General features: G+C 42.6%; 1 protein-coding gene across 6 annotated transcripts in view; it reads right to left on the reverse strand.

The window, feature by feature from the left end:
* Window positions 1–14,370, reverse strand: part of SEMA6A (semaphorin 6A) — a 135,007-nt gene that overhangs the window by 35,954 nt on the left and 84,683 nt on the right. For all 6 annotated transcript variants that reach the window (XM_034774673.1, XM_034774671.1, XM_034774672.1 and 3 more), the window contains exons 11-16: window positions 13,366–13,497; window positions 9,769–9,924; window positions 7,534–7,710; window positions 5,832–5,972; window positions 5,629–5,709; window positions 4,157–4,215 (exon numbers count right to left, since the gene is read on the reverse strand). In XM_034774673.1, coding sequence (XP_034630564.1) covers window positions 4,157–4,215; window positions 5,629–5,709; window positions 5,832–5,972; window positions 7,534–7,710; window positions 9,769–9,924; window positions 13,366–13,497 — 746 coding nt within the window. The remainder of the gene's footprint in view (window positions 1–4,156; window positions 4,216–5,628; window positions 5,710–5,831; window positions 5,973–7,533; window positions 7,711–9,768; window positions 9,925–13,365; window positions 13,498–14,370) is intronic.

Here is a 14,370-nt window from a genome sequence, read left to right on the forward strand (position 1 = left end):
CAGAAATGAGTCTTGAGAAGGAACAGGAAGAGGGCAGTTGCCTCATAGACCATTAGTTATTATACATTTAAATAGTTAAAGCCTCAACTTATTCTTACATTCAAAATCTGCAAGTGCTGATTGTCTGATTGTGGTCAAGTCATTAGGTGTCTGCTTAAGGAGAAATTTGGAGAAATCCCCACTCTAATTTTTCCATGTCTCAAGCTGAGTTTTGGCAGTATTTGGTATTGTGTGAGGACCAAATCTAGAGTGAGATCACTCTTGGTGTCTCTATGTACATGGCACTGATATGCAGTGAAGAGTACCATGGAATTATCTGCTTCAAATATGAAACTCTTTACAGAGTAAATATAAAAACATGCTTATGCAGCTGCCATTGTAGTTACTGACAAAAATCACATGGACTTTAAGAAAAGTGGGACTGAACCCATGCACAATAAGGGCCATTTAGATAGTGTCCTGAGATAGGTGCCATGTCACCCCATGGGAAGCACTGTAGGGACTGTGCATAAATCTCTCAAACAACCCAGAGTATAGGCTACCCTATCCTCCTAGTCCATGAAGCAGACTGACGTGGAAGTAGGCGGGGCGCATATGTGACCCACACACCTCCAGGATGTGGTGTTCTGTCCCCTCTAGTGGCACTGAGACCACTTAGAGATTAATGACTCTGCTACAGCCTTAGCTAAGGACCATGTGGCTTTTAGCTCATGCAGTAGAGGCTCATAGGCTAAGCTCCAAAAGTCCCAGGCTTGACCCTGCCCACCAATGACTGGGGTCTGTCGGTGTTACACATACATAAGAACGACCATACTGGGTCAGACCAAAGGTCCATCTAGACCAGTATCCTGTCTTCTGACAGTGGCTAATGCCAGGTGCTTCAGAGGGAATGAACAGAACAGGTAATCATTAAGTGATCCATCCCATCACCCATTACCAGCATCTGGCAAACAGAGGCTAGGGACCCCATCCCTGCCAATCCTGGCTAATGGGCATTGATGGACCTATCCTCCATGAACTTATCTAGTTCTTTTTTGATCCTTGTTATAGTCTTGACCTTCACAACATCCTCTGGCAAAGAGTTCCACATGTTGTCTGTGCGTTGTGTGAAGAAATACTTCCTTTTGTTTGTTTTAAACCTGCTGCCTATTAATTACATTTGGTGACTTCTTGATCTTGTGTTATGAGGAGGAGTAAATAGTTCCTTATTCACTTTTTCCACACTAGTCATGATTTTATAGACCTCTATCATGTACCCACTTAGCCGTCTCTTTTCCAAGCTGAAAAGTCCCACTCTTTTTAATCTCTCCTCATACGGAAACTCTTCCCCTAGTAATTTCTGTTGCCCTTTTGTGAACCTTTTCCAATTCCAATATATCTTTTTTGAGATGGGGTGACCACATCTGCACGCAGTATTCAAGATGTTGGCATACCATCGATTTATATAGGGGCAATATGATATTTTCGGTCTTATTATCTATCCCTTTCTTAACGATTCCCAACATTCTGTTTGCCTTTTTGACTGCGGCTTCACATTGAGTGGATGTTCAGAGACCTATCCACGATAACTCCATGATCTCTTTGTTGAGTGGTAACAGCCAATCATTTTATATGTATAGTTAGGATTATGTTTTCCAATGTGCATTACTTTGCATTTATCAATATTGAATTTCATCTGCCATTTTGTTGCCCAGTCACCCAGTTTTGTGAGATCACTTTGTAGCTCTATCTTGAATAGCTTTGTATCATCTACAAATTTTGCCACCTCACTGTTTACCCCTTTTTCCAGATCATTTATGAATATGTTGAATCGTACTCATTCCAGTACAGACTCATGGGGGACACTACTATTTACCTCTCTCCATTCTGAAAACTGACCATTTATTCCTACCATTGTTTCCTACCTTTTAACCAGTTACCAATCCATGAGAGGCCCTTCCCTCTTATCCCATGACAGCTTACTATGCTTAAGAGCCTTTGGTGAGGAACCTTGTCAAAGGCTTTCTGAAAATCTAAGTACATCTGATACAAAAGATTAAACCCTTGAGCTCTCCCAAGCAGAGGGACTGCAATAAGAAATGGCTGTGTAAGGAGTGGGAGGCTCCCGGTATTCTCCTCAGCAGTGCGTCTGTGCAGGAGTCAAGCACACCCTGGCCTTCAGTGTACATGCTCCATTACTCTATATGCCATAAGTGTTGGCTCACTGTACATTAACTCCTCAGCTTCAGCAGTTTTATTGTGGCCACAGGCAGCAGTGGAAATTGTTTTATGAAGAACTGAGTTCTTGGTTGCATGGATTTAAAGTAATGTCCAGGTTCTGAATTAAACCAACATAGGCAAGAACATTAAGAATAATGGCCATCTTGAACGCAACCCTAAGTATTTCTGGGGTCTCTAATCAGCACATAAGATTTCACTGCATGTGACATGTGCTGCAGTCCCTGGGCACCATGCACTTTAAAGACTGAGTTCAGCTTTCACTTTGACAGCTTTCACTTTGAATTTCTAAGATATAAAGAGGCATATTATCCAAAGTTTTATACAGGGATTGCGCTGCAGGATTCTACTGCTGGGAATGATGAAGTGAAATCCTGCACTCTGCTGCACAAGAAATTTACCTTGTAAAGTTACATGTGGTTTGTATTAAATCTCTCTCCAATTAAAAATGCTGAGGCTCTTTAAGGATATTAAGGTACGTTAAAGTATGTCAAATGCAGCTCAACATAACCTTAAGCACCGCTAAACTAATTTTGACATAGATCTTTTGTGTAAAGCCATGCCATGGGAGTGGTTATTAAAAAAATTTTTGCATGGGTTTTCTAAATGCCTCTCATGGAGTTAGCACAGATAGGCAGAGTTAAAGGGTCATTTTAAAAAAGAATCACTTCACATATACAGTCCACGAGTTTGAAGGTTAAATGCTTGGCCATATAACGTGTGTCATTTCTTTCATCCCAAAGGCCACATTCTCCTAGCCTTGTTCATCATGTTGACTAGCACCTTATTTGACCAGAGTGCCCTGGACTTCAATGTGAATATTCTAGGCCCTGCTCATGGTAACTCAGTTTATCAGAATTTGGTCCCAACTGATTAGTCTTCATTCCAAACTCCTTGTCTACATTGTCCCTGTTAGTAAATGTACATAAATTCAAGGAAATCAGAAAAAAGTCCATAACATAAACAAGCCCAATTCTGTAGGCAGCAAGGATGAAATCCGGACACCATTACTGACAAGGGCAAAACTCCCACTAACTTATGTGGGGCCTGGATTTCACCCCCTAGGGTTTTGGATGCACAAAGAATAAAAGATTAGGCTTATTATGCACACACTTGTATTTTTCCTAAATTTAAATATGCTTAATCTGAAAGAGCTATATTTTGGCACATGACACAGTTCATAATAAGGGGTGATGGGAAGCTGCACTGCCTCAGGAGCAGCCCAAGTCAGCAGTTGCCTCTCAGGGAGTCACACTCCCCTCCATTCTGCCCCTTACTCCTCAGGGTTTACTGCTGGCCATACCAGTTGCAAATTACTACCTCCCACAACATGCTGGCTCAGCTGTGCTGGCCAGTGAGTAGGGAGTGGAGACAAGGCTATGCACACTTCTCATCCCTCCTCAAGTCACTGCTGCCCATCTGTTCCAGAGAGGGACTAAGAGTAGCCTTGCTTACCCTTGCGGGCTGCGACTCAAGGTCTGAGTAAAGAGAGCAGAGGGGCTCTCATGTACAGGTACACAGACCAAGTCACAATCTCACCCAACATTTGTAAAGCAACAAATGTTCATTTTGCACTGTGGAGCTGAGACCCTGCATGCAAGATCATACACATAAACCAACCAACCCACCCACCCACCCTTGAGTTTACAATGGCAACGAAGATACAGTGTATACAGCTGCTATAATTAATATCCTTCAGAGCTGGATTTGTCCCACAACACAATTGCCATTAAAACAAGTGCCATTGTTTGTATAAACCAAAATGCTGTTTTCTTTAAACAGGCACACAAATGCTTTTCTTGGACTGGTTACTTTAAGTGTGGTTGCTGTTGTTATGTTTTTCATTGCTACCAATAAAGCCCTGGCAGGTAATGGTGATTCTGGGCAGTCAGAAAGATTCTCTGACACAAGATAAACAGGGAGTAAAAGCTTTGCTTACTTTGGCAGTCACCCAGGCCATCTGTATTGCCATGCTCTATGTCCTGCTCAAATGCCAACCTAAATAACAGAAAGAAACATAATAGTGTGAATAACAACACTCACAGGCATCACCAGAGAGAAATCATACCATCTAAAAATGAAATAAAGATACAGAGAGAAACTGGTCATTTCTTTAATACACCACTGGGAAACTTGCAAAATGCAAACACAGACAAATTGAATTATTTTCATCTCTTAATGGTTCTTTTGGGTGCAGAAGATGCTTTGACATCTTTTTCTGCAAAATCTACTACATCTTGTATTGCTAAATCAGGCAAACAGATACATATCTTTATGAAAAATGGGAGAACATCTGTGAATAAAGTGATAAGTCTAAAACAAATAATGAAGTTATCAGCAAGCAATTATGATTCTATCTGAACTTGCTCGTATTCTACAGAAGGTGCATTGGTATTTTGACAAGAAAAATACATTAACCCAAAATGTAGGTACTGAGCCTAGGAACTATGATAATAATCACTACAGAAATGCTCACAGATGCAGAAATAGATGTCAACATTATATGCTTAAATACTATTCTACCAAATGGCCCATCTGAGGCAGATTCCACATTGTTGTAATGAAGAGAATGCAACAGGGCACTTATAGTTAACAAAGATCTACAGTGAATCTTTAAAAAAACATTCTAAAGTAATAGAAAGAATAAGATGCCTGATCTAGGTATAAGAATGATAACACAGCAGTTATATTTATTGAGGATCTGTAAAGAAGCAGGGGGCTTCCTGTTGGCAGGAATACGGAGGTTATCTGATGTTAACAATACACCTGTACCAAGATTCTGAAGTACAGCCAAGGCTTAAAGTGAGCAATCTTGTGGTGTGTCAGACCTGGCAAAAATATGAGACTTTTCAGGTGGATCTGTTGCCTGCAAGGAGGCATTTATAAATGCATTTAAAACAAGCATCCGGAGTCCTAAAATGTTGTTATGAAGTACTGAAATTCCACTGTTAAGCAATAAGAGACCCAACAATTCTTTCGGTGTACTTTAGTGATCTGTGATTCATTTTAGTAATACACAGCAAATTAGGAGAGCTGGCTTTGTTTGTTTTCGGTGGTCAGACTGCTTCAGTAATCTAATTTGGATTCTATTGCCTCTTTTAATCAGCTTTGATGGCACCAGTGCCAAACCTGCTCATACAGTTCTCCTTCTTTGAGCAATACATGGGACTTACTGTGTATCTATCTTCTTTTCTTTTTCCTAAGGGTAAATAATCAGTGGAGAGTTTGCATCAAATCATACTCTGGAATTCCAGAGAATGCAAATAGGATGAAAGCAAACATTTTGCACATTCTTTTTCCAAGAGCTCCTGCTGGGCTTTTTCACAGTTCTGTTCAAAAGTGTATCTAAATGGCATCATTGCTAAAGCCCCTAATTTTTACTCTGTCTATCCAATGCCAACGGTTACTTACTTTACACCAGGTAACAGCTGTGTGCATACCCCACCTTCCTTCACCCAGCCACAGTATGGGTCTCTGGAGGCTATGCAGGCCCTTAAGAAAGAAGAAGATCATAAAGCATTCTGGAATTTTTTCTTCTTCAGTTTTCTAATGCTCGATATGGCTTGAAAAAGGATTTGTAAACTTGGGGAGAAACCCTGACACAAAACACCTACTTTTTGCACTTGCCATGACGCTCACATCGTCCCAGGGGAATCTTTATCACACAGGTAGAGAATGCTACATAGAGAGAACTGCTATGTTTGTCAAGCTGCATTCCCATAATCCTCTTGTCTTCTACCCCATCATAGCTGCACCTGATTTGACAGAGTAGGATAATGTTATAAATGGGTTCTCTTGGCAAATTTAATTATAACATAATGATTTCTTAATCTGAGTAAATTCCAGAGAGGAGAAATTATTAGGTCAGAGGAAAAGAATACATGAACTCTATTAAAATCATAGTTCCTAAGATATATAAACAACTGTTAAAAGGATATATACAAGAGGGAGCTGCCAGTAGGGACGACTCCATGTAGCTCCTTGACTTTCAAATTCAGTCCCCTCCTTAACCTTTATGGTATGCTGCAAAACTAATCTAGTTACATTTGAGGAGGGTTGAAGGTCAGGAGGTCTTATTTTGGGGGTGGGTTTTTGAGGGGAATCAGCATTTTGAGTGTGGGGGGGTTCATTTTTATGGGCAAGTTGTTGGTTAGCTACTGCTATTCTTGTATTTGTTGGATTGCATTGTCAGGGATGCTTAAGAGCTGCCTGTGATGCAGGGTCGGCTCTATGCACCAGCAAAGCAAGCAGGTGCTTGGGGCGGCATATTTGCAGGGGCGGCATGCGGGCCATCCTTTTTGTTTGTTTGTTTGTTTGGGAGCCGGCCCTGCGGGCACTCACCCAGGTAGACGCTGTCCTGGTCCCCAAGCTGATGCTGAAGTCCAGTTGGAAGAGCTGCAGCGGGTGGCCAAAGCTGGCCCCAAGACTGAGGTCCAGCAGCAGCAGCGCGTCGTGCGTGGGGAGCGCCCTGGGACCGCTGTGGTTCGTGCCACCAGGCCCGGGTGGGCCATCCGACACGTGGATCATGGGACACTTGCGGCAGGGCGGCCAGGAGCAGCAGCGCGGCAATAGAGGGAACTGGTGACCGGGGCGCTGCCGTGCGGGGCCCACATCCCGCTCTCCGGGGCTCTGTTCCGCGCTAGCCGTTCCCTCTGAGGCTGCCCTGTCCCGGCTCCTTAGCCTCCTGCTGGGGCGGTCCCCTGGCTCTGCCCTCCCAATTCCTGGCCAGTCCTAGAGGCAGGAGTCCCGGCTGGAGGGACCCTGGGCTGAGGCGTGGCCCAGGAGCCCCGCTGCTTACCCCAACCCTGCCGGTGCTAGACCGGCTGGAGGTGAGGGGGGAGCGGGTGGAGTCAGTAACCCCCGGGTGCCGGGAAGGAGTCTGGTGGATGCAGCCTCCGCCTCTGCTAGTGTCATGAGCGGGATGCTGATGACCCACCCTGGGAGCAAGTTACCAGTGACCCAGGGCTGGGGCGGCAGGAGGTGCGGGTGTGGGGGAAAGAGCCCAGAACTGGGGCAGCAGGTGAGTGCGGGGGGAGCCCAGCGCTGGGGTGGGGGGCAGCCAAAATTTTTTTTGCTTGGGGCAGCAAAAACCTAGAGCCGGCCCTGCTGTGATGGGCAATTATCTATATGTGTTGAAATTAAAATACATAAAATAAAATGTAGAAACAGAGGGAAGCAGACACTAAAGGAACGTTCAAAATGACTCGAAAACTCTGAATTCTGTGGCCATTCCCTTTTTATGGGACTACCTGCACCATGGAAATTCAGACGTGTCAATGCTGTCCCGTAAATGAGTACAAAAAAACAGATACGTACTTTTCGGGATTGTAAACATTCATCTCCTCCAGGAAAAGGCTATCATTTAGGAAACCGCTGTTTCCTGTCCGGGCCAAGAACTTCAATATGATTCCCTTCTCTGATCCCAGGAAAACCACCGTGTGATTCTGATGTGGCCCAGCAGCAGTGTCTACTGCAATTTTGGTCAGACGGTATCTAGCACGACAACATAGCATTTGTCATTATTTGAGTTAGTCTATCATTTATTTTATCACTTTTCCCACTTCAAATAATAGTTGATAGCTTTCTAGTAATCATATAAGAAATATAATCTATTTTTTTCAGTTGAGCTGACCCTATTAGTTCACACAGAGAGTAGTAGCTGGGCACCAAACTGATGCTGTTTTGTGTGTGAATATGTATGTTATACAGCTAGCAAAAGTGTTTGCAGCAGCAAAGCTCAAGCAGCCAGCTGAAGAGGTGCATAAATGTCTGAAACCACTTAGCAATTACTCTTCCAATCAGAAGCAAAGTGCTAGTCTGATGACTTCTATGAGCAGGGAAAGAAAATGAGTGCGTGGAAATGTTTAAAATTTCATATTCTGTCATAGAAAGCAATAGTGATGGCATATCCATATTCATCCTTTTGGTAGTAAAAGCTGTGTCAGCACAATACTGAAAAGCTAAAAGCTAAATCAGGCGAACTTATACTTCACCACATATGACCATACCACTACCACCAAGATAGCTCAGGGATTGGACAACAACATCAGCTCATGATGAAGAATAGCTTTGTTGAAACTGAACCTGAGCAAGACAAAGATGATGCTAGTGGGCAGAAGAAAACCTTAGAGGAGTTTGCAGCCATGGTGTGGTCTCCTTTCATTGAAGACACCCCCCCACAATGGATCAATTTGATTCATAGTTTAGGAGTGTGCCTCGATTCCTCGTTGATGCCAAGTTCTCACATAGCAGCTTTCTGTCTTCTCTGGTGGGCTGGGAAATGCCAATGACTCCAGTCCTTCGTTATTCCTTACACATACCTTCATCACCTTCATCTGGATAATAGCACTGCAATATACCTGGGCATGAAGCCTCCATCCCTTAGGAAACTCCACCTAAAACAAGCATGTTGCAGCACATCTTCTCAACAACATGGCCTACCACAAATACATCAGATCTGTCCTCCCCTCTCTTCACTGACTTCCAATAGACTACTGACTCAAGTTCCAGGTCTCGGTCTTTAACTTCAAAGCTGTCAATGGCCTGGGCCCATGGTATCTAAAAGACCATCTAAAGCTCCCATGATTGACACTTCTGCTCCTCTGGCACAATGGAATTTTCTACAATAAGGATAAAGCTCATCTATGTGGGAGACAAAACTTTCTTGAGGTCTGTCCGAGACTGTGGAATGAACTTTCGCAGACCACCACAAACCTTATCACCTTCTTCTCCAAGTGCTAGGTGCATTTGTTTGACCTTGTCTTCTCTAACATACAAACTCCTCCAAAACAAAACCCAACCCAAACTAAACACTATACTGCACACACAATTCTCCCCCTGGGGAGAGAATGAGAGCGAGAGAATAAACTACATGAGGCAGATGTTAGTCACTTCGCTTAATACGCTACAGGAGGGTGCTTAGATATTATCATGATGAGAGCAGCGTAAGAACCTTTACAGAATAGAATAGAAATGTGTTTCCCAATGTGTGGTGGTGACAATCTGAGGATTGCTGATTTATGTGCTTTTGTACAAATCTCTGTATTATTATTTCTTTTCTCATTGTCATAGAACAGATGGGAGTTATGTGATTATTTCTGTTTGTACACTTGTGCAAACACTGAAACACACCAGCACATATCCTGACAGACATCTTTGTATCCTGTGAACATATCCTGACAGGCATCTTTATTTCCTGTGGACATATCCCCTGGCTATCTGTTGAACTTTACCCAAAATTTTCTACAGAGCTGTTTCAAATACTGGCCCATAAGCTAACATGCAGGGCAATGTTCCCTGCTCTACATTTCCTCTGCAATCTGGTTTCAGTGCAGCATGGTTGGAAAGGACTGAAATCATTTCCAGTCTTGAAAGCTGCTCTGGGAGTTCTGTGGCATCTACTCAGTACTGTCATCATTCATTGCTGGATTCATGCCCAGCACAGCAGAAATGATTATTAGAATTTCAAAATATTCTAAGCATAGTTCATTAACACATCCTGACAGCATGTTAAGAGGGTTAGGAAAGTCCATTTGGAAGTTAGTTATTTACCTGACCATCGTCCTCAGGAACCAGGGCCTGCTGACAATTGAAGGAACAGCCTCGTCCATGAGAGGATGCGTTTTGATGAAATTTAGAGTATCATCTGGGAACTCATTGGAGGTTATGTACTTTTCTAATGATACAGAGCCAGCACAGCAACCTGGCCTAAATGAAACAAGGGGGGAAAGTACTTATTTAGTGCCTGGGGGCAAATCTTCTAAGTGAATTGCTTTTCTAAGCATCTGGCACTAGGCAAGAATTTGCCAAAGGTTCTGTGCTGAACAATTCAGAATGCCACCAAATGAAGTACTGTTAGATTTCCTTTGGGCCTGCTGAGATCTTAGTGGGAGTCCAGGACTCTGTTGTGCCTATCTCAGGAATACTTTGATTTATTGCCACCCTAACAAGCAGATCATGACGTTTTAAATACATGAGTCTGCAGTCCATCCACCCACATGGAGTCTAATAAATGTACAGACTTATTTGGCAAAATACTGTACATGGATAAGGCACTCTCCCGGTTTTAACTGGCCCCATTACTGTGGCGCTTTCTCATGGAATAAGTGTACTCTATTTAATTTACAAGGGGAAAGTTGGTTTTTTACAGTGTGAAATAAAATGTTCAAAATACAGCCCAGTGGGGGGTGGGAGAACCCAGCATCAATGTGAACACCTTATTTACTGTGGTTTCACTTTGTTTCTGACAAGCATGAGAACTCCAGTGTGGCAGAATGACAGTATCCTGCAATATCCTGAACAAACCTCATTGAATAAAGATTCATTTTAGTGAATTAAGTTAAACCTTTTTGAAGTAGATTTAATATCTTTGGGGTCCATTGTATTACAATTGCAACTGTTTACATGTTACTGTAGGATTGTATGTAATTTTTCTAGGGACTTGACTAATATAAATGTTAGGAACTTCAAATAACTTCTTTGGGAGAATATGTGTGAAGTGGGTTTCCTAGTAGATAGTTGGGAGGCCATTGGCAGCTATGCCCTGGAAAAAGACCCATTGTCTCCTAATTATCTACTCCTGGAAACCCCAGATCAAAGACCCCTGTATAAAGGATGGACTAAACTTTTCATGACTATGCTTGTTCTGAGCTGAAGCTGTGATCAACTTAAACATAAGAACGGCCATACTGGGTCAGACCAAAGGTCCATCTAGACCAGTATCCTTTCTTCTGACTGTGGCTAATGCCAGGTGCTTCAGAGGGAATGAACAGAACAGGTAATCATCAAGTGATCTATCCCATCACCCATTACCCGCTTCTGACAAACAGAGGCTAGGGACACCATCCCTGCCCATCCTGGCTCATAGCCATTGATGGACCTATCCTCCATGAATTTATCTAGTTCTTTTTTGAACCCTGTTATAGTCTTGGCCTTTACAACATCTTCTGGCAAAGAGTTCCACAGACTAACTGTGCATTGTGTGAAGAAATACTTCCTTTTGTTTGTTTTAAACCTGCTGCCTATTAATTTCATTTGGTGACCCCTGGTTCTTGTGTTGAGAGGAGTAAATAACACTTCCTTATTTACTTTTTCCACACCAGTCATGATTTTATAGACCTTTATCACTCTGGTTCTCAGACATCTGTGCTGGTGACCCCTTTCACATAGCAAGCCTCTGAGTGCGACCCCCCCCTTATAAATTAAAAACACTTTTAAATATATTTAACACCATTATAAATGCTGGAGACAAAGCGGGGTTTGAGGTAGAGACTAACACCTCGTGACCCCGCATGTAATAATTTCATGACCCCCTGAGGGGTCCCGACCCCCAGTTTGAGAACCCCTGCTCTATCAGATCTCTCCTTAGTCATCTCTTTTCAAGCTGAAAAGTTCCAGTCTTATTAATCTCTCCTCATATGGAAGCCGTTCCATACCCCTAGTCATTTTTGTTGCCCTTTTCTGAACCTTTTCCAAATCCAATACATCTTTTTTGAGATGGGGTGACCACATCTGCATCTGAAACCACAAGGAATCTCTGGGGTGAAGGTATGAAGGACTGCTCCTACCACAGCCCATGTTAAAGTTGGGGTGAAACCTGGTAAGATTATTAGCATGAGTGTAGATTCTTTTATTGTTTTAATGTTTTTAATGCAGTGCTTTTTCCTTACGAATAAAATAGGTCTGCATAGGAAGTGCTGGGTGATAACTCATAACTGTTGGCAATTACATGGCATGCTGTCTCTGAGAGGAGAAGCAAGCAGGCCTGTTCAGACAGACTGTGTTTTGCTGGGAAAATCACAGTATAATCCTGGAACTGGGCAGCCCGGAAATACCCTGGTCAGGAGGGAGGGAGACACATGGCTCCACCCAAGAGAGGTAACTTCTAGGGAGCTGAAAGCCTGAGAGTGGGTGCCGTTGCTGTGCCATAGAGAGGAATACAGGTGTAATTGCCCTGAACTGTGACTGTAGTACCCAGTACTGTAGGTATGAGTAAGGCTAAGATTTAGTCATGGGTATTTTTAGTAAGAGACATGGACAAGTCACGGGCATTAAACAAAAAATCCATACAAAAAAAGTCCATGACTTTTACTATATAAATACCCGACTAAACCTTAGCAGCTCCTGGGGTTCCAGGCGCTGCTGCTCTGTGGGGCCCCTAGGACATCGCTGCTGCAGGGGCCCACCGATGGCTAGCCCCTGCACTGGCCTCAGGGGCTGACTGCCCCCAGCAACCCCTGCTCCGAGGTCCCAGGGACCGCTGCTCAGGTGCTCCCAGGGGCTGTCCCCGGGACAGTAGACATAACATATACATGATGGCATTTCAAAGTTCCTGTCCAGGGAACAACTTACAAATAAAGCTGAAGACAGATACACTTAGGCCTAATGAAGAAATTGAAATGCTAGGTTCAGTAAGTCTCTAAAACATAATGGGCCAAATTCAGACTTGGTGTAACTGGGTGCAATGGAAGTCTTTTGGATCAAATTAAATGATGGATTTGGGACCAGATTCTACTAATGGTTACAGTGGTATAACTCTATTGACATAAATGGAATTATTCCAGATTTACACCAGTATACCATTAAGTGGAATCTGGCTCTGAGTGTGATGGGTGTAGGTGGCAAGGTAGTGTAACTTGCACTGAACTGGTATTTAATGGGTCTACAAAATGAGTGCAATGAACATGTCTAAGGGAGTGGAAGGGAAATGGACATAAGGGAAACAATTAATAGGTGCTATTAGATAAAGCAGATCCCCTTTTTTATCTTACACCCTCTAGTTAGTTGCTTTTTCTTCTTCCGCCTTATTTCCTCCTACTTGGCACATTAAGTTATATTTGTTATGTTACCCCCAAATGGCAAATTGGTGCCATTCATTTCCCGACAACGTGTAACTTATACCATCTTAAGCAACCCCTGATTTTGATCTAATGGGTATGATCCTGATCTGACCTGTATTAAAGCTGATTTCAATGGACTACTACTGATACACCACCATAACTTAGATCAGAATCAGGCTGAATTCCTATTTCAGTTAAAATATGCATTTCCCATTACATCTGTATCTCACATTGCTGCTCAAGCTGTCTAACATGTTGTATTGTGTGCACCAAGACACAATCCATTACTACACAGCATATGAATGCATACCTGGGTTTGGGCACTCGCTCATCAGGAACTGGTGTCCACGTAGAATCTGGAGACTTTTGTTCTTTGAATCTCCCAGTAAATACATTGGCAATGTCAAGCATGTCATAGGCACAGACTGCAGAGCCAGGGATGCTGCAACGTGACATTTCCCAGAAATTGTTACTCATTATGCAGTTATGCATAAAATTTTGACTGAAAAACATGCTGCATAGAAGTTTTCCTGTCACAGGCTACTTAGTCCTGAACTTTATAACCTCCGGGTATTGACAGTAAAAGGCTGCCCCATGCAAAAGTTTGAAATGTACCAATGGGTAGTCAGTTTCAAAAGCCTCTAAAGAAAGAACGAATTTCAGTAATCTTGAAGAGGGAAAAGAATCTGGGAAACTCTGCTTGCCATTGGTGATGTATGAAGAGTAACAGGCTATTCATTTAGCGCCCAGTACTTGGAAAGCCAAGTTCCTGTAATTCATAATACACTCTCAGTACTGATTCTCACAGTTCTTGCTGTGCCCCCAAAATACAATCTAGAGATAATTCAGAAATTGGAGCTGATGCATCTCTCTGTGCTGAAGGATCCCATTAAGACTGAGAGTTGAACAGTATCACAACATCCTTTCAGGTTCAGATCTCCATCAGGTTTTCCTGTACATTTCTAACTGACTTCCTATACACAGTTAACTCAATCAACTGTAAAGAGTTTGCAGAAACAAACACAGTGTTGCTTATAGCCACTAAAAATTTCAATTAGGATTTTGATTATTTGCATGTAACCGGATAGTAACCATGTCCAAATATAATTACATTCTTATATAAATACTATTGGAAGGACTTAGAGGTTTCCCTTGGTCAATGACTTTAAGTTATGAATTATTCATTTATCTACCTTTTATTGTTTACACATGAACTCTTGCATTTGCGTCTGACTTCCGCTGCTTGATTTTGATCAGATAAATACTGAGCACCAGCTGGCCAAGATTTGTAATCAGGCTTTTGGCTAGTGGACTA

This window comes from Trachemys scripta, chromosome 6 (genome assembly GCF_013100865.1).
Source record: "Trachemys scripta elegans isolate TJP31775 chromosome 6, CAS_Tse_1.0, whole genome shotgun sequence".
Classification (NCBI taxonomy): Eukaryota; Metazoa; Chordata; order Testudines; family Emydidae; genus Trachemys; species Trachemys scripta.